The sequence below is a fragment of the Thamnophis elegans genome, chromosome 3, assembly GCF_009769535.1.
Source record: "Thamnophis elegans isolate rThaEle1 chromosome 3, rThaEle1.pri, whole genome shotgun sequence".
In the NCBI taxonomy this organism is placed as follows: Eukaryota; Metazoa; Chordata; class Lepidosauria; order Squamata; family Colubridae; genus Thamnophis; species Thamnophis elegans.
In genome coordinates this window covers 43,647,140-43,666,499 of record NC_045543.1, presented here as the reverse complement: position 1 = coordinate 43,666,499, position 19,360 = coordinate 43,647,140, and the positions used below count along the sequence as shown (strand labels likewise).

The window sequence follows — 19,360 nt, the reverse complement described above, 5'->3', positions numbered from 1 at the left end:
AGCCAAACACATGACTCAAACAAAATGTTTTGTCCTAAAAGGAAGGAAATTGTGTTCTTGGTAAATGGATACTGTGGTTTCATTGCCACATCAAATTCGGGAACTAATTCTGCTGTGAAATCACTCATTGCCATTTCAGAGGAGTAAACAGTTCTCAACTAATTGTAAAGAATGTAATTTCCTCTAAATGTTAGTTTTGAAGACATGGAAAGGGTTATAATATTTATTTAATTTACAAATGCACGCAGATGAAATAATGTGGGAATATCTACTTTAGGCAATCCAGTAGCTATCTGCATCTAGTCTCAAAGACAGCTGCTGCGCATGAAGAAAACAACAACAACTCTTCAGTAGTCCAGACTATCATTCTAACTATACTCAAAGGCATTAAAAATTTAATATTGCTTTGTTAACACTGATTACATACATACAGCAGATCCTCATATTAGCCTCTATTGGGAAAGCTCATTCCCATTAGTCTTAAAGGCCACTGTAAAATATCACATCAGTTTTTGTGTAACCTTAGTTGCTTCCTTGTGTCATAACAAAAAAGTGGAACTTTACTCGAGTTTGCTAAATAATGTGCATGCCATTCCCATGATGCAATATATCTTATACTGTGATTAAGGCATCTGTGTTAGATTGCTTCCTACATATGGTTTTCTCTGATAAAGAGATCTATTTTGCATTATCCAACCAAAACACCTCAATTGTTTTCTTGTCTTACAAAGAAATTCTTTTCGTTAGAACGGACCAAATCATTCATGTCCCGTTTCCCCCCCCCCCCCAAAAAAAAAAGCTTCTAACTTCTTCCATTTGTGAATCCTCCACTTTATTTCTGTCCTTTGGAAGGGAAGTCACCAGGTTAATAATGTAGCTAAATTGATTAATGAGAATTTCCATACAGGATCTTTCCTGCAATTCAGAACCTGCTGCTGTGGACCTCCCCAATGTCGTGATACCATGTGGGATGGAAACATCAATTTTCTTCTGGCTTTGTATGGCAATAGCAGTAGACTTATATACCGCTTCATAGGCCTTTCAGGCCTCTCTAAGCGGTTTACAGAGAGTCAGCATATTGCCCCCAACAATCTGGGTCCTCATTTTACCCACCTCGGAAGGATGGAAGGCTGAGTCAACCCTGAGCCGGTGAGATTTGAACCGCTGACCTGCTGATCTAGCAGTAGCCTGCAGTGCTGCATTTAACCACTGCGCCACCTTGGCTCTTGGCAACTACCACTGGGTCAATGGACTGAGTTAACAAACTGAATCAGCCAAGTGTTTCTCCCAATGATGAAATTCACTTTGTCATATCTTTCTTTGTTAGTGGAAATAAATTATAGAGACACATAAAGGCCATTTTCCACAGGTCCAATACAAGGAGATCAAAATAGTTCATCTAATATGCACCAGCATATTCTAGGAGGAGGAAGTTAACCTTTAAAAGACCAAATAGGAAACACATTATTTTTGTATACTCAAAACATGTAAAGTGTAATCATAAAAGGCAAAGGCATATATGAGAAATGGACCCATTGTTTTATGCAAGTTTATGAACACAATAATCATCCTACTGCTTTCTTTATTTCTGCCATGAGGGAAAAACAACCATAGTTTCTTTTTATCTGTTGGCCTGGTGTGGAAAGCCCTAATTTTGTGATGCTTTATACGAACCAGCACCCAACAGGTTGACATAAAGCAATACAACATACACAACTCAGGATGTTAACAGGCCATACAAACAAATCACCTTTAAAACATTAAATTGTTAATCTTCTACAGAAGACAGGATAATGCTTTTGCATGAAAAGAGCTTGAAATGAATATATGTACATATTTTGCTCTAGCAGAGTACAGTACAATAGTTCAGTTTTCCAATGTCTGATAGTCATTGGCAATTACTTTGCTGATTTGAAGTAACAGTCATAGTTCCTCTGGAAAATCTTTATTTTTAAAGCATCAATATAATACAGGTTATATAGAATAGAATAGAATTCTTTATTGGCCAAGTGTGATTGGACACCCAAGGAATTTAACTTAGGTGCATAAGCTCTCATTGTACATAAAAGCTATAAGTGATAAATCATAATCAAAGCCATCATAAAATTACATTAATCATAAATCATAAGATACAACACAGTGATAGAATCAACATAAATCATACTAGGAAACTAAATAAAACAATACAAATATCTGTTAACAAAGTTATAAGTAGAAAAGGAGATAAGCAATAGAAAAGATGAGAAGAATAATATTAATACAGTCTTACTAAATAGTGAAAGTGTTGTGGGAATTAGTTGTTTAGCAAAATGATGGCATTGGGGAAAAATACTATATTCATTCAAGGAGAAATTACATCTAAGGGTAGAATTCCACGTAATCTGAAATATGTTGGAAAGGAATCCTCACCCCAAATTTTTAATTGCATTACGATATATTCACTTTCTTATCAGGGCCAACGTTCATGAACTGAGAATAGAGTTCTGATTCGATCTTGCTGTGAATTTCCATTGCCCAAAGAGTTTTTATACCTTCTCCTCACAAATGAAGCGGTTTGATTCAGAGCAAAGTCTTGAGCTGGTGGAATTTAATCCAATTGCAACACAGTCATTTGTTTTATCTTGAACATTAAATCTATGTAGGGAAATTGAAAAAAAATCAGAACTTTATTTACAGGAAATGGAGCACAGCATTAATCATGCATAATGTCAGAAATTTCATTTTTATATGGGAGCTAAGAATACAAATGAAATAAATATACATGGAAATGAAAAAAACTGGCAAGATTTCATATAAATTCTTTATCACAGCAGTTTGAAACGTAGGCAATAAAAAGATATACACAATCCATCAAGACAACTAGGTTTTGTGAATATGCTTGCTGGCCTGACCCATCTTAGAGGCAGAAGATATATTTTTCAGCTCACATAATTAAGTCATGCACCCCACCAGAAGTCATGTGATCAGTTTTATCCTTATTGGGACTTTTTAGTCACAGATAGCCAGAGGTTATTATAGAGAGTTCAAACCCCTACTGGGAATTGCAGTCATAGATTTTTGCACTTATATATACTGGATATTAGTAGTTGCAGAAAGAGATACCCAAAACACCATCAGAATAGAATATACATTTCACCTTCCAATGACGGGTGAATTAATGCTTCAGTATTTGCCATATGTCATGTTAAATCTAGGTAACCTGCGGTCTTTTTTCTTTTAGCCGAGTGTGTTTTTTGTATGGGTTACTTCTCCATTTAGGTTGCTTTTCCAATAGACCAGCACACCCCATGGAATAATTACTCTATTGCCCTTTCTCATACCTGAACACCTATCAATTCAAAGATCGACTTACCACAGGTGGGTTTATCTGTAAATATATACAATAATATTTTTTCCCACAACAATCCAGAATAGGTCTATCCATAGACAAGAACAACTGACTTCCCCTTCATTCTTTGTTAGGAGCAGACAACCTTTGAGTGAACAGGGGCCTTCTTTAAATGCCAAAAGCTGCAGTGGACAGAGTAATGGGTGCAGCCACAAACAAGAGCAGGGTCAGGAGTTTTGGAATTTTAAATGTTTTTCTTGAAGGCCAGTCAAGATATACATCCATACTTACTGCCAGATGCAGTCAGCTGTCCAAAGGTGGCCTACTCCTACTCTAAGTAAACAATAATGATTAGAAGTCTAATAAAACTTACATGCCAGGCTGAAACTTTGTGTTGTCAATCCATTTCCACTGTTCATTGGAATTTCTCCGTCTCAAGCCAATGAAGTAATCTGCATTTTGGGTTTTGTTGTTCAGGAATGCCTGGATAGGATACACAGGAACAAAATGTTATGAAATACAATGACACCAAATTCTGTTATGGACCTGCAAAGTATCTATAGAATAAAGGAAAAGGACAGACCTTGTGTAAACCTACGTTATCTGCATAAGTGACATACAAATTGCATCAACCTAAACCATGCATACCTTATGCCTTACAGATAGACCTCGACTGACAACATTAATTGGGCCCCCAATTATGATTGTAAGTTGTGATGGTCAGTGTTTGGATTATCACATGATCTCACTCGATTTTGTGATCTTCTTTGCAGTTGTTATTAAGAGAATGTGGCAATTGTAAAGCAAACAAAATAGTTGCTAAGTGAACTCTGTAGCTGTTAAGCAAATCCACTTCTGGCTATGGGACATTTTTTGACATAAACTAGAAGAAAATGCTGGTTTCTGCCAAAAATGTTGTAAATCACAGTCACATGACTGTGGGATGCTGTAAATGCCCATAAATGTGGGCTGATTGCTGAGTGTCCAAAATGCAGTCATGTAACTGTGGGGGAGGGCAGAGAAGCCTTTGGGTTGTCAGTATCCTTTTCAGTATCATGTTTATCTCTCTCTCTACAAAAGCTTCTATTTCAAATAAATACAAGGCATTCCTTATCAGTTTCAATATAGTATCAATTCTAAGCTCTCTGGAATTGGGCCAATCAAATGCATATTCTTTAAGGAAAGAAAATTAAAACAGAAGTAAAAGCATTTTACTTTCAAGATCTCTCCCACACAGACAGTGTTTGTGAAAGTCATTTCCTCACAGTAGCTGAGGAGAAGGGACTTCCAGATTTGTGCTGTTCTACAGTATTTTTAGAATGTTTTAACACTGGTTATACCACTACATTTCTGCAATCAAGGAGGGGGTGGGAAATAGTAATTAAAAAAAATACCTCACCAACACTTCAAAAATATTTTGGTTGCTACTTTTTTCTAGATCTAAACCTTGCAATTTGTGTGGTTATTTTTCAGAGGCAAAAATACCCTCTCACCTGAGGGAATAGTTGTCATTGTATTTAATATCTAGAACGGCTTTTAAAACTAATTTCATAATAGTTGGGGTAGCTATACAGGTGTTTAATATCTGGAATGTTACTGGTTCTTAATCTATCCCAAATATCTATGTGTGTTTTTAAATTACTATTTTTCTTTTCCTGAAGTAATTTCTTTTCACAGGGCTTTCTTCTTTAAAATAGGTTCAGTGGTGCATCACTTCATTGTTTTTCTGGTCACCTGAGGTAATTTTATCTCATGTGACTGGAAAAATGATGAAACAATGTACTGTTGGAATTTAAAAAGTGAAAAAAAAATAGGTACAGGTAGTCCTTGCTTACAACAGTTAATTTAGTGATGCTTTAATGTTACGACATCACTGAAGAAAGTGATTTATCACCGCTTTTCACACTTAAAACCATTGCAGCATCTCCATGGTCACATGATCAAATTCAGATGCTTAGCAACTGACTCATATTTATGACAGTTGCAGTGTCCTGAAGTCATGTGATCACCTTTGGCAACCTTCTGACAAGCAAAATCAATGCGGGAGCCAGATTCACTTAACAGCCATATTACTAACTTAACAAGTGCAGTGATTCACTTAACAACAGTGGCAAGAAAAGTCGTAAAATGGGCAAAACTCAACAAATGTTCCACTTAGCAACAGATCTTTGGGCTCAATTTATGGTCATAGGTTGAGGACTCCCTATATTTCAGAGAAAGAAATAATATTTTTAAAAAAATGCTTCAGACCTGAATCGAATACTTTGCTAGCTGTTGCCAAAGCAGCTCTGTCTGGCTAGATTTTCTTAAACTGAACCAGAGTCAAACAGGCATGAGCAAAAGGAGGGCTTAAGGAGTGCTGCAACTATGCCCTAATTTCCATTTAAAGGTAAATTGTTTGCCTGGGCATTCATTTAGCATAAAGCAAATGCATAGACTTATAGTAGTTCAAATGTTAATGTCCAGTGCACCCAGCCATGCAAAGACTATGATCTATGTTGAAAAAAAATCAGACATTGGGCCAGTATTAACTCTTGATGGACATTCGGACACAATGTGGTGGATATTTTGTCGAGGAGCACCCTTGGTAGCGTGAACCAAATGACCAATAACAAGTGGCAGCCAGACCATATTGAAGAATTGGCAGTTAACGACAGTTGGCAGCCAGACATCTTTGTAGAACTCCTGGCTCTCTAAATACATGGCAATGGATAAACGAAACAGACCTTTTCAGGCACTAAAACAAGACAGCTTGTCCGGGGAGAGGGGCAATTACACATTATTTTATGGAAGTGTAATGAGTTTTAAATGTTTGTCCCAAGTCTCTCACTAATTTTTTTTGTTTTACTATCCACTTTATCTACTCACCAGTTCTGGTTTGCTGTTGATAATGGCAAGATGAGAATTTAAGAAGACACATTCTTTTTGGCTTTCATCCCATGTTTTTAGCAGCGTAGAAAAGTGGTAGCACTTTCCTTCATACAGAGTCCACCTTAAGGAGCAGCCTAAAGAATATGAAGAAATGGCTTCAGTGCATACGGGGGAGGAGAATTCACATTGCGAACTCACTGGTGGCATTCACACTGCAAACTCACTGGTTTTTCCTGGTGTGGTGGTTTTGGGGACTTCTGAGAAAATCTGTGAAACTGAATACAAATGACTCTTAATATAAGCAGGCATTTAAAAAGCTATCATGGTCATTCACAAAAAATGTCACTAAATTCAAGCCCACCTATTTCCTCCCAGCTGTATTATCCACCTCATATAGAAGGTGACTCTTTGCAGTTGAGAATTTCCTTTCATGATCCATAAAAACTTCCCATGCTAGTTAAAACACTGATAGAAATGATGTGTAACTTGTTCTAATAGAGTAGGGGTGTCAAACTCACGGCCTGCAGGCTGGATGCGATATACATTGGCCATGCTCATGCCCGGTTTAGCGAATGGGAAAAAAGTTGTGCTAAGTCGCATGATGGCATGACAAAGCGAGTTTGACACCCCTGTAATAGAGCATTGAAGTTTGAATAAGATCTTTCTGTTTCTGTCTCTGTCTCTCTGTCTCTCTGTGTGTATGAGAGAGAATAACAATAACAACAACAATGGCAATATATTTTGCTTAAGGAATTTTGGTCAGTGCTCCATTGGTCAAAAGAACTGCTATGGTTGAAAATGGACACATCACAAGAATGACATGACGTGCAAAGGAAGCAGTATTAACCATTATTTTCTAAAATTAGAAGACTGATAATAAAAAAAAATCAATATAATACATACTATATAGAAAGAACAGAGAACTGCCTACTAGCTTAATAGTCAAAGTTGGCACTAGTATACCCATGAGTTTCCAATCCATATTAGTCTGTAGTTTAGATGCAAAACACCAAGACATTTTCCTTTTTTATTCAGACTGAAATCTTCAGTTATGAGTCAGGCTTTGCTTGAATCTGAAATATAAAGTGAGCTATGTCAAATTAAATGAGGTATAGTACTCATTGTTACTACACGGTCAGGCAAATACTACTAAGTTAGTAAATGGAAATCTATATGTTTACTTAGTAAACTGATAATGACTGCACGGAGAATATGAATTTTACAATTTCTGAACTTCCTTTTCCATTTATTTTATTTCATGTTTATTCTTTCTCTATACAGTTGATCAACAAAAATGTACAAGACTTAGGGTTCTTCCTCGCAATAATAATATGCATTTCTCCAGGTTTTGATTCAGGAAAACAGTATGCCTGTTTAAATTGTGTTGCCACCATAGCCCTATTCTACTTCAGCAAGAAGGTCAGCAATGGGGTAGAGTGTGTGGGATAAGCATAAGAAAATCCCTGGGAAAGAGGCTTGAGTCACCTTCCAGTTTTCCAAAGGAACCTGATTTCTGAAATGTAGCCGTATATTTGATCCCAAGACTACAGATGTAGTTGCAGGCATGGAAGACAAATGTGGGCCAAAGAGGAAGGAACTTTATTTTTCATTTCTCCTTTATTGTATTTTTATTCACACAAACAAAATAGTCTGCCAGATATTCAAAACTGAAAAAACTCTATAGCTCTACAGCATTAAACCCTATTTCTTTCATTTTGCTTCAAAATGAGATTGTCTGCTACCTTCTCCCCTTCCCCTACAGCATGCTTTTCTTCCATTATGTGTGTTGGTGTTAGATGTGGGTATGGGGGAAAGGGAGCTTCTTGCACCAATCAACTGGCCTAGTGTGGAGAAAGGCAGGTTTCTTGACAAGCAGCTCCAACCAAAAGCCTTGAGCATAGTACCGAGGCAGAGAACAGAGGATATCATGCAGAAAGGAGGTATTCTTTGAGAGAATCCCACAGGTTTCTCTCTATAGATTCCCAGTCCTAGTGCTGCCTCTTTCATCTCAAAGCCCCTCTTGGCGGTTCCTCCCCCTCCCACACCAACCTTCTGCTTCATTCCATTGTTTCCTTCTCCAATGACGTGGTTATGTGTTAAGCAAAACCACATCCCCCATTCTTCATGTCTTGCTCAACTGCAGCTGGTTATTACAGGAAGCTTGCTTCTCTCTTCCTCCTACCTTAGTCAGATTTGCTGAGCAACAGAATCGTGTTTTTGACACACCTACGTCCAACCACAGAGCAGAAAAAACAGGAAAGCTGGGGAAGAAAATGACAAGCATGAAGTAGGGAGAGAAGACAGACTGAGATGGGGTTTGCCAATGGACCAAAGTCATTGACAGTGTTTTTTTCCCCAAAGACCAACTGCCCGAACAAAACAAGTCAAACCAAATCAAACCCAACCCAACCCAACCCAATCCATGCACATACTTATATATCTGCCCAGTCTCTCTGGCAACCTGTACTCAAACTCCAGGCAATTGAAGGGAAAGGGACATGTCCATAGCAGTCTCAAATGCCAATAGAATTGAGCACATCCCACTCCCTACTCATGTCTCAGCATCTCATCAAGCAAGCATAGTAGCTCAAGCCCATGACCAAAGTTTTATCAGGAGAAGAAGAGGGAGAACACAGCTTTAAAATTGGAACAGTTAAATAAACTGTCTCCGCTGTGTGATAGCTTAAATTGGTATATCATGAGGTGCTGACCTTCAAACACTCCCAATTAGAAGGGCAGACAAAAAGAGAAAAGGGGCAATTCTTAATTAACACCACAAATATAAGGAGCTAAGTTTTGAAACCTTGCACTTGGATGGGCAAAGTCATCGATTTTACTTCCTATTACAGTCAAAGCCATTCTGTCAGGTGCTGGAATTTGTTATCAAATTATGAATATAGTCCAACCAAATTCTCCCTCATTCCATTCTGAATGGAAGATTTAAATGTCCATGTCAATTTAATTGACCATGAATTCCAGAGAAAGTTAAACTAATCTGAAACAACCCAGAGAGTTTGTTAGAGAAAAAGAAACAAAATAAGCTTACCTAAGAGCAAATGAGATACTGCTTCTGTTTTCTTCCACCGTAGAATTCTTTTTCTTTCTGCCTAAGAGGACTTCATTGTGCCATTTCTCTCTTCTTAGCTCTTAAAGGAGTCTTATTTTCCTTCCTCATTTGCTTCCCTTGGACCATATTTACTTCTTCATTTCATAAATATAGCTGTGGAAATTTTCTCTGCTGGTTAGACTATGGGGCTGCCTTTCTTAAGATATGCTATTGCATGTTCTCCTTTTAAAAGCTGGCATGTGCTTTTACAAGTGCATCTACATGCATATGACAGCAGTATTGAGAACATAATTGGAAGTGTGTGTTTTGTTCTCCTCCTCCCATTTTAACCGCACAACAACCCTGTGAGGTGATTTGGGCTCAGATCAGAAAAATGACCCACGTGAACTTTAGGGATATTTGGAGATCTGAACTTGGTCCTAGTCAGCTTTTCTAACATCAGAGTTTATTTAGCTTCTTTCTAAATGTTAGAAAGATGTTGATTATCGCTTTAAGATACATGGCTGAAAAAGGGAGGAATTGCTGTGCCATCCCAAGAAAAGATGCCGGTGTGTTGAAAGAAGTGCAGGGCTCTTACATACTCTGAATCACCTTTTTGGAATCAAATCTGAGCCCTGTACAATTCTAATGAATTCACCTTGAATGAATCCCTCAGACCTCAGAGATTGAAGGTGGCATGATTGTTCTTGTTTTATTTTATGTTTTCATTTTTTATGGTTTTCTTTGAGCTGCAGCAATTCTTCATTTCATTTCGATTACTTGTAAAATCACAAGTATGCTTAGACAGATTACCCATATAGGTAGAAGAACTCTACATATTGAAACATTATATTTTTAATGAGTTTACTACTGATTAATGAAGTACTGATTTACTACTTGTAGATCTGGATCATATATATAGCCCCACAAAAGAGTCAGTTCTGGCCTGGGGGGGATTTCTGCATCTTGGCAAGAAATTCAGAAGAATAAAATTGGAAATCATTAAGATAAGGAAGATTCTTCAAGGTTACATTTCCAGCATAAGAAAGCATTGACTAAGAGAGAAGGAATGTCTTGGACAAACCATGAGCAGATTATATAGTGGATGTAATAAAAATATAGCATATTGATGTGCTAGCAAGAAAAGGTTTATCATTCAGGAGGTAATGTAGCAACCCAGTCATGGGTGGGGGTGGTATGCCCCGGTATGGGTGTACTGGTGCCTGCTGGAAGCACTGGGTATCATTTGGTATGGTGCTCCAGAGGGCCCACCTGGCCGCCTGAGCTCCTTACATGTATTTGAGCTCTTCAGCGCTTTGGCGAATGGAGCATACAGCGTCTTGGAGGCGTTGTGGAGGTAAGGATGCATGTGCACGCTGCACGTGTGTGCTGTGCATGTGCATGTGGGAGACACAGGGCCCCATTCCACCGTACCGGTTGCAACAGGTTCTGGAACCCACCACTGCAGCAACCCCCTTAATTTTGGTGAACTGAGAGTTGTTTCAATAATGAAGCAATTGAGAAACATTTATATTTATTATACACCTGCATGTCTACATGTCCATATAGGTAAAGCTCAATCTTCATAAATTGCATAAATTGAGGTGAGGGACACCATTGTTAGCTTTAATGGTGAACCCACAACATGAATAGGAACGTATATTTTTCAGAGGAGTACAGGCCTAGCCTGCCCCCTAGTGATTTGGAAGGAAACTTGCAAGTACACTAAAGAAGACAGAAACATTTGCAACTATACTTTTTAAAAATAAATAAATACTTAATCAGGTGAACATTTTCTTATTTTATATACATCTATAAAATTTATTAATAATATATTAAAATAAATTATTTTATTTACAAATATTATTTACAAAGTAATTGTTATTAAAGATTTTAAAACCACTACTTAAATATATTGGGTTTTGGAAAGTTCCAGATGAGTGGGCGGTGATGGTGATTCTGCCCTCTGTCTCCGTTGCTGAAACAGAATAACAGAACAGAATAACAGGGTTGGAAAGGACCCTAGAGATCGTCTAGTCCAACCCCTTGCTCATGAACAAGTTCCCAGCATTGCCTCTGTCTGTCTGCTGTGCTAAATAGCCAGCTTCTGATAAACCCATCAACAAGGGCAAGACTGCCTCCTTGCAAGCAACCGGGAGGACCTTTGCTGCTCCTGCCTTTTCTCTGCCCTACCTGTTCTCAGATGAGGTGCAGAAGGCAGTTCCTCCTCAACACTAACCCTCTGCAGCTGAATTGTTTCCCCACCTGAAGCCTCAGGGCTGCCCTGCTGCAGCTGTGCTTCAGCCAAATCACTCTCCCTGGAGGCATTGACCAACTCACCGGATGTTCCTGTGACTGTTTCATCCTCCTCCAAGCTGACTTCTGGAGAGGCATCAGGGGAAGCATCTGGGGGAGGAATCAAAGGCTATTATTAGTACCACATGCTTTCTATAAAAGTACAAACACTTTACTCTTTCTGGAGTTACTTGTCATCACCCATTACCCTCCCTAGGTAGCATATTGGACATCTTCCATCTGAGGGGTTTATTTTTTTGGCATCATACTGGTAGTTTTTAGCCTTTTGAAACCCTAACCCTAACCCTAAAAGAGGGCCTATTGAATGGGGGTGAAAAAAATGGGCTCTCTACTCTTTTCCTCCATCCCTTCCCAAGAGAAAACACTTTCTTACCCATGGACTGGAAGAATCACTGGCATCGGAAGCCACTGCATCCTCCTCCCAGCTTCCCTCTGACACCTCATACAGAAGCTCATCAAGGGAGTCCACGTCCTCCAGGCTGCTGCATGTGGAGCCCACCAGGACCTTCATAGAATCCTGCAAATGACAGTATAAAGGCATTCAGCCCCTATGTGCTAAGAGAAAGAGGACTTTTGGAAGCCTTAAGCCTAGGAGGATATATTGCACAATTTCCACCTCCCCTATCAGGACTTGTGGCATAGCCTCCATCAGCCCCATTGCCAAAACCTTCTTACCTCTGAGGAAGATTTCTCCCCATCCCTATTGAGAGAGGTAGGGAGCTCCTGTTCCACAGCTTCTAACATACTATCCAGAGGAAGGAGAAATGTTTAAGGAATCAAGCTAGCTCAGCTTCCCCTCTCCATGATGAGCCACCCGGCCTGTTCGTCTTTTTTTCCCCTGCAAGCCCCTTGTGAACCAGCAGGGGTCTTCTCCCACCCCGGTGCTACCTACCTTGATGGACACAGGGTCTCTATATATGCAGGGGATGTACATGGAAGGGATTCTTCCAATGGATCCTGAAATAACAATGCAAAGATTCTGTGTGTTGGCATATCAACACATTCGTAGAGATAGGGATTCTGCCATTAGCATGATGAGGAGAAGGTCAGGCCTTACCAACTTAGTGGAGCTCTCCATAATTGTGGAGAGGCTTGGCATCCATCTTGACACGTCTGGGGAGAGAATGAAGGGCCAATTAATACTAGCCATGAGCCCTTTTTAAGAGTGAACACATGGAGGCTCTGAGAGACCTGCCAACTGGCCTGGCAATGGGATTGCCCTGAGTCATTTTTCCTTTAGCAAAAGCAAACGTAGAGGGTAGAAATACCTCCGTTCTGCAAACCTTTCTTCTAGCCTTTCTCTTTAGGGCAGCTGCCTTCTTGGGGACTTCAGAATCCCTCAGCTGAGAATACGTACATCCACAAATATTCAACAGGTATCATGTCTTCAAATCTTGGGTTCCAGTTGGTGGGAAAAACATCCATGAAAACCTGAAAGTAATAATTGTTCATTTGAATGTAAAAAAGTTTTCTGCTAAATCTCCCCACGAATGGAAGGAGCTCTTCTTGAGTTTGCTAGGGTGTCCAGGTTCCCCAAGTGAGAATTCCTCCCTTCCCCCACCTGGTTTTGAGGCATGAACCCCCATTGGCCATGTTGCAGAATCATTCTTACCCTATGGATGAAGAGGTGTCTCCGTGTTGTACATCATGTTCCTGTGCCTCGTCAGACCTGACCAAAAGAAGAGGTGAAACATGTCAAAGAACGTGCATTTAGCAGAGCCTCCCATTTCTAAGACCGGCCAATCGGCCTGCCCATCTTTTGCCCCCGCAAGCCCCTTATGGATAGGAAACCATCTTGGAGGGAGGCGCCTACAAATTCTTTTACAGTGCACAATGGTGCCCCACTATGCCCAGGTTTTAAGGAGAAGGCCATGGTACCTGTCAGGAGGCACAGGAATGTCTTCTTCGACACTCTTTGTACAGCAGAAGAGTGCGGAACACCTTTTCCAGATGTTCTGTGAAGAGACGAGAAACAGACATGAGCCAGTCACATAAGCTGGAAAGCATCACTTTTTCTCCTACTGCCGGTTTCTTGGCATCTGAGATGGCCACACTTACTCTAAAAAATCTTCTGGCAGCCATTACCTGAATAGTGGCTATTCAGACAAACTGACAACTTCTTCCCTCGGCAACCAGATAAACAATGGCCACATTCTAAACTTGCAAAAGGAAGGCATTTCACCTGGGACTAGAAGTGGCCTGTGGCTGACTTTTTGGGTGGCCTTTGGCCACTGTTTTTCATATGGAAAACTGGCCACTGTTTTTCATATGGGAAACTTGTCTGTTGATGAACAACAGAGAACCACAATAATTGTGGCACAAAGCACAGAAGAAATCATAGAATCCTAGGGTGGGAGGGACTTTTAGTTCAACTTCTTGCACAAGAAAGGGCTCCTCATACCATCTCAGACAAATGTTTGCCCAATCTTTTCTTCAAAATCTTCACAAAGGAGCACACACAATGCTGGGAAGCAAACTTCCATTGTTTAATAGTTTTCACTGTCAGGAAATTCCTCCTTACTTCCATGGTTGGATCTCACTCTGATGAGCTTCCACCTTCTGCTTCATGTTCTTCCCTCAGCTGCTATGGAGAATCAACACCCTCTTCTCTCTGGCCTCCCTGCAAGTATTGGAAGACTATTCTCATGTCTCCCTTCCTTCTTTTCTTCAAGGGGCTCTGGAACCCAAACTGCTTCTCAGCTGGGCCTCTTGGGCAATTTCCTCTTCGTTTCCCTTTTGAGCCAATACAGACTGACATTCTTGCTCACCGGTTAGTGGGTCCCAATCATGTCTGCTTAGAGGAAAATATCCTTTCTTTTTGCTAATATACATTTTCAGATTTGTGTTTAAGGGGCCCTGAACCTATTACACACAGTACAATATCTGATATTTCCAATAAAATATCTAGACTCAGCAAAAAAACAAAAAACAACAAAAAACAACAACACCCATTCTTCCCAGTTCTGCTGACACAACATTAAATCCACAGACTTTGTTTGGCTATTATTAGCACCCAACTCTTTCTGTAAAGTACAGACAAGGATAGATAATGTCTTGCAATGAAATTTATATATTCATGCATTGCCATGACCTGGTGGGCATGGTGGGGAAGCAGAGCAGGCACCTCTTGGGCCTCGCTTGCCCAATCATTGCAGTGTCCACATTTTCAAGAAGACTGGCTATGTGCCCACCCACCTGCCAGCAAAAGTGTGTATAGTCAAGAGTGTGGTTTTCCCTGTTGCAATGTATGGCTGTGAAAGGTGGACCATAAGAAAAGCTGAGCACCAACGAATTGAGGCCTTTGAACTATGGTGCTGGACAAGACTCCTGTAAGTCCCTTGGACTGCAAGGTGATCAAGCCAGTCAGTCCTAGAGGAGATCAACCTTGACTGCTCTTTAGAAGGCCAGATCCTGAAGATGAAACGCAAATGCTTTGGCCACCTAATGGGAAGGAAGGACTCACTGAAGAAGATCCTAATGCTGAGAAAGATTGAGGGCAAAAGAAGAACAGGACGGCAGAGAATGAAGTGGCTGGATGGAGTCACCGAAGCAGAAGGTGTGAGCTTAAATGGACTCCAGAGGGTAGTAGAGGACAGGAAGTCCTGGAGGAACCTTGTCCATGAGATCGCGATGGGTTGGACATGACTTCGCAACTAACAACAACAACAACAACAACAACAACAACAACAACAACAACAACAACAACAAACTATTTGAAGTTATGGGGAACTGCTCTAGAGCTACTTCTGACTTATTTTAGGGGTTATGGTGGCCACATATCCCTACCTCTGTGATCACATAATCACATTTTGGATGCTTGGCAACTGACTTACCTTTATGATTTATGACAGAACCGTCTCCTGGCATTCACTTAATGACTTCAGTGTTTGTTTAATGCCTACAGCATTTGCTTAACAACTACTGTAAAAATGTTGAAAATTTAGGTCCAGTCACACAATGCCTCGACTTATGACTCCAACAAGTTATGAGTGTAATTCTGGGCTCTATGGCAGTCTTATGTTGAGGACTATCTTTATTGATAATGTGACTTCAGGCTCAAAATGAAAAAAGTTACACATTTTTAATGACCAGGAGAGAGATGCTTTACTTAAATGTTTTCTAAATAAATTTTGAAGCATTCACTGCCCTAATAAATGCAGACATTTCTTCTTTCTTCAGAAATGGACTTGTGAGTGGCAAATATATTCTATTTTAAATTTCCAAATATCATAAACTAGGAAGAAAAGCAAAAAAAAAACAACACACATTTGGTTCGAAGTAACAAGCTTTACAACTTGTACTTGTGATAAAGTGAAATATGAAACAGAATGCTTCACAGAAGCAGAACAAATTCTTATTTTGTTTCAAATCCCAGTTTCCAAGTTTACTTCTAAAATGTCTATGATTTCATATAGATACAACTTTTTTTCCTCCAATGGGAAATTTCTCAGTTATTTCCATATATTTTAAATGTGTCCTTGTATCCTCTCTGAATTTGTAAAAATCTTTAACTTTAATATAATGCCAAAAACAGGAACAAACGGAGTGATCGTTATGACTCCATTCCTGAAGGATAGGCTTCAGAGTTGTGAAGCGATTAGAGAAATTTCAAAAGAAAGTTGAGGCAAAATATTGGGAAAAAAATTAGGTTCACTGACAACAGTTCGTTTAGCGACCGTTGAGAGTTACAATGGCACTGAAAAAAGCGACTTATGATAATTTCTCAAATTTACAACTTTTGTAGCAATCCATGGTCATGTGATCAAAATTCAGATGTTTGGTAACTGGTTCATACTTGTGACTGTTGCTGTTTCCCAAGGTAATCCCCCTTGGCAATCTTTTGTAAAGCAAAATCAATGCAGAAGTCAGATTCACTTAATAACGGTGTTATTAACTTCACAACGTCTCTGATTCACTTATCAACTGTGGTGAGAAAGGTCGTAAAACAGAGCAAAACTCACTTAACAACTCTCGCTTAGCAACAGAAATTTTGGGCTCAGTTGTGGTCGTAAGTCAAGAACTACCAGTATAATACTTAGTAGTTTTCCTAGGGCTAAGACTCCCAGATTTCCTCCCATCTATCCTTTCACTTCCAGCTCCCAAATTTCTCCCTGCTGATTCCCTCAAGAATATAAAAGAGGAGGAGGAACCCAGTGTTACTGTCCTTTGATTGATGGTTCTAAGAGCCAATCACCACTCAGTGAATTTGAAATGGCATCCTTCTTTCCCAACACAGGGCCTAAAAATGAGGCCTGAGATTGGAAAGGTCTGTGGTCCATGCTGTGTGTCTTCTGGTAGTTGCCCCTAAGGCTGAGACAGCTACTGTTTTCAATGGTTTCCACTCTTTTTTTAAAGTGAAGACACACACACACAGAGAGAGAGAGAGAGAGAGAGAGAGAGAGAGAGAGAGAGAGAGAGAGAGAGAGAGAGAGAGAGAGAGAATAGGATTATGATGGCAATAAAATTCCAGGGCAAAACAAAGCAAGGCAACAGGAAGGAATGGTTACACTGGATATTTGCCATTTGGGAGCAAATGTTGAAATCTTCTATATTCATATCTTTGTGTATTTGTGTATGTTTGTTTGTTTATCGTATAATATAGCATACATGAACTAGCAATAGTATATTAAAATTTCATCTAGATTAATTTTATATATGTATGTATGTATGTGTGTGTGTGTGTGTGTATATATATATATATATACATATACATATACATATACATATACATATACATATACATATACATATACATATACATATACATATACATATACATATACATATACATATACATATACATATACATATACATATACATATACATATACATATATATATATATATATATATATATATACACATACAGTATATATGCAGGTCTTAGCATATTAGGGTCTTTTCCCCTGTAAGATTGACAGTATCTTGGTGACATTTCGACGAAGTCACACTTGTCATCTTCAGGCTGGTGCCTTTGGCTTCATGCTTGTGCGAGCAAAGCATAATCGGAGCTGCCGTTTTTCTATAAATATAGGTGGGGGTGTGTGGAATGTTGGCTTTGTTGCTTTAAACGGATTGGTTGGCTGTGTTGTCACATCTTGATTGGTTGATGGAATTGATGTTTGGTGATGGTGTCCTATGTGGTTCTGGGTCTTGGGTTGGTTTTTGTGGCTGGGACTTGTTTATTGATATATATGTTAGAAAGATAGATGCTGAAATACCAAAATCTAGATCATCTAATACCAAAATCTAGATCATCTAGAAGCTCAGCATCGTTTATATTTTAAAAATCAGATACTGTATATGCTCTCAGTTTACAGCCGGGCATGATATGATCTATAATTTGACGTGGGAGCAGCAGTTTGTGTGTGTTTAAACACCTGTTTGCTGTTCTTCTTGAACTCTAATGCAAATCCCTGCCTAAACTGCCCTGACACATAATTTTTTTGTCATCCTATTTAGTTTCTCTTTTTCTTCTGCTTTGCTTCTAAGTAATGGCAGGCCTTTTTCATTTTGTTCAGCTGACAGGTCAAGCTTTTACATTTACTGCTTCAAGTTAAGTCAGGATTGAGCTAGAGCAGTGGTGGCGAACCTTTTTTGGCTCCTGTGCCAAAAGCGGGGAAAGCGCAGGGGGGTCGTGCACGGGCGTGCCACACCCAAAATGCTATGTGTGCGACCTGTTTTGGTGCTGTTTTTTTGCCCTCCCCAGGCTCCAGTGGCTTTCGAGGAGCCTGGGGAGCCCCCCCACCCAGAGGCCTTCCTGAGGCCCTCAGGAGACTTCAAGAGATTCCCTGAACGTTCTGGAGAGTGAAAAATGGGCCTATGGACAAACCAGAAGTCCATTCACAAACTTCCAGTTTGCCCATAGGACCATTTTTTTGCACTCCGGAGGCTTTAAGGAAGCCTCTGAAGGCCAAAGTCAGCTGGCCAGGGCTCACATGTGTGCTGGAACTGACAGGGCAACGCCTCGCATACCCTAACAAATGGCTCCGCATGCCACCTATGGCACGTGTGCCATAGGTTCACCATCATGGAGCTAGAGCAATATGTGCTTCTAAATGTGGGGAAACATTCAAATACTTCTCACTTTCAAACCATTGGTTATTCAAAAAAAATTTGAATAAAAAAATTGCAGCTATTAACTGAAGGGAGAGAGAGGGGAAAACCCTCTTTTGCACTTTCTTTTTAACCGGTTCTCCGAACTACATAAGCAATTAACTAACAGTTCGGGCAAACCAGTGAGAACCGGTAGAATCCCACCTGTGGTGATACTGAAGAACAAAGAAGAGAGGGTTACCCTATTTTCCAAAGCACCAGCAGGCAAGATAAGAAACCATGGATGGAAACTAACCAAGGAGAGAAGCAACCTAGAAGTAAGGAGAAACTTCCTAACAGTTAGAACTATTTACCAGTAGAACATCTTGCTTTCAGAGGTTGTGGGTGCTCCATCACTGGAGGCTTTTAAGAAGGGACTGGACAGGCATTTGTCTGAAATGGTATAGGGTCTCCTGCTTGAACAGTGGATTGGACTAGAAGACCTCCAAAGTATCTCCCAACTGTGTTATTCGGTTAAAACAAAGGAAGACAAAAGGAGAGGGTATTGAAATACTCTGGGAATGCATGGAGGTGTGTGAGTGAGAAAAGAATTTCAAGGTGGCTCCCAGGGGCTCCTGGAGAATTTCCTTGAGGTATATTTGTGTGACAGTTGAAATTGGTGCCATTCTCTAAACATTCGGATTGCAATCCCTGAAAGGCCGCCAAAGAGTCGTTGTAGCGCAGTGGTTAGAGTGCAGTACTGT

The 19,360-nt window shown here is 39.8% G+C and overlaps 1 protein-coding gene across 2 annotated transcripts; it reads right to left on the bottom strand.

The window, feature by feature from the left end:
- Positions 1-2,431: 2,431 nt before the first annotated feature.
- On the bottom strand, positions 2,432-9,476 carry LOC116505420 (C-type lectin domain family 5 member A-like). 2 transcript variants are annotated; one of them, XM_032212646.1, is made up of 7 exons: positions 9,246-9,476; positions 8,382-8,460; positions 7,103-7,272; positions 6,424-6,474; positions 6,197-6,333; positions 3,702-3,811; positions 2,432-2,634 (listed from the first exon to the last, which is right to left on the bottom strand). In XM_032212646.1, exons 3-7 carry the CDS (start codon positions 7,215-7,217, stop codon positions 2,526-2,528), a joined length of 522 nt encoding a protein of 173 aa, XP_032068537.1. In that variant the 5' UTR covers positions 7,218-7,272; positions 8,382-8,460; positions 9,246-9,476; the 3' UTR covers positions 2,432-2,525. The 2 variants fall into 2 exon arrangements, with proteins under 2 accessions (XP_032068537.1, XP_032068538.1); XM_032212647.1 differs by having other exon boundaries at positions 7,163-7,272.
- Positions 9,477-19,360: the final 9,884 nt, after the last annotated feature.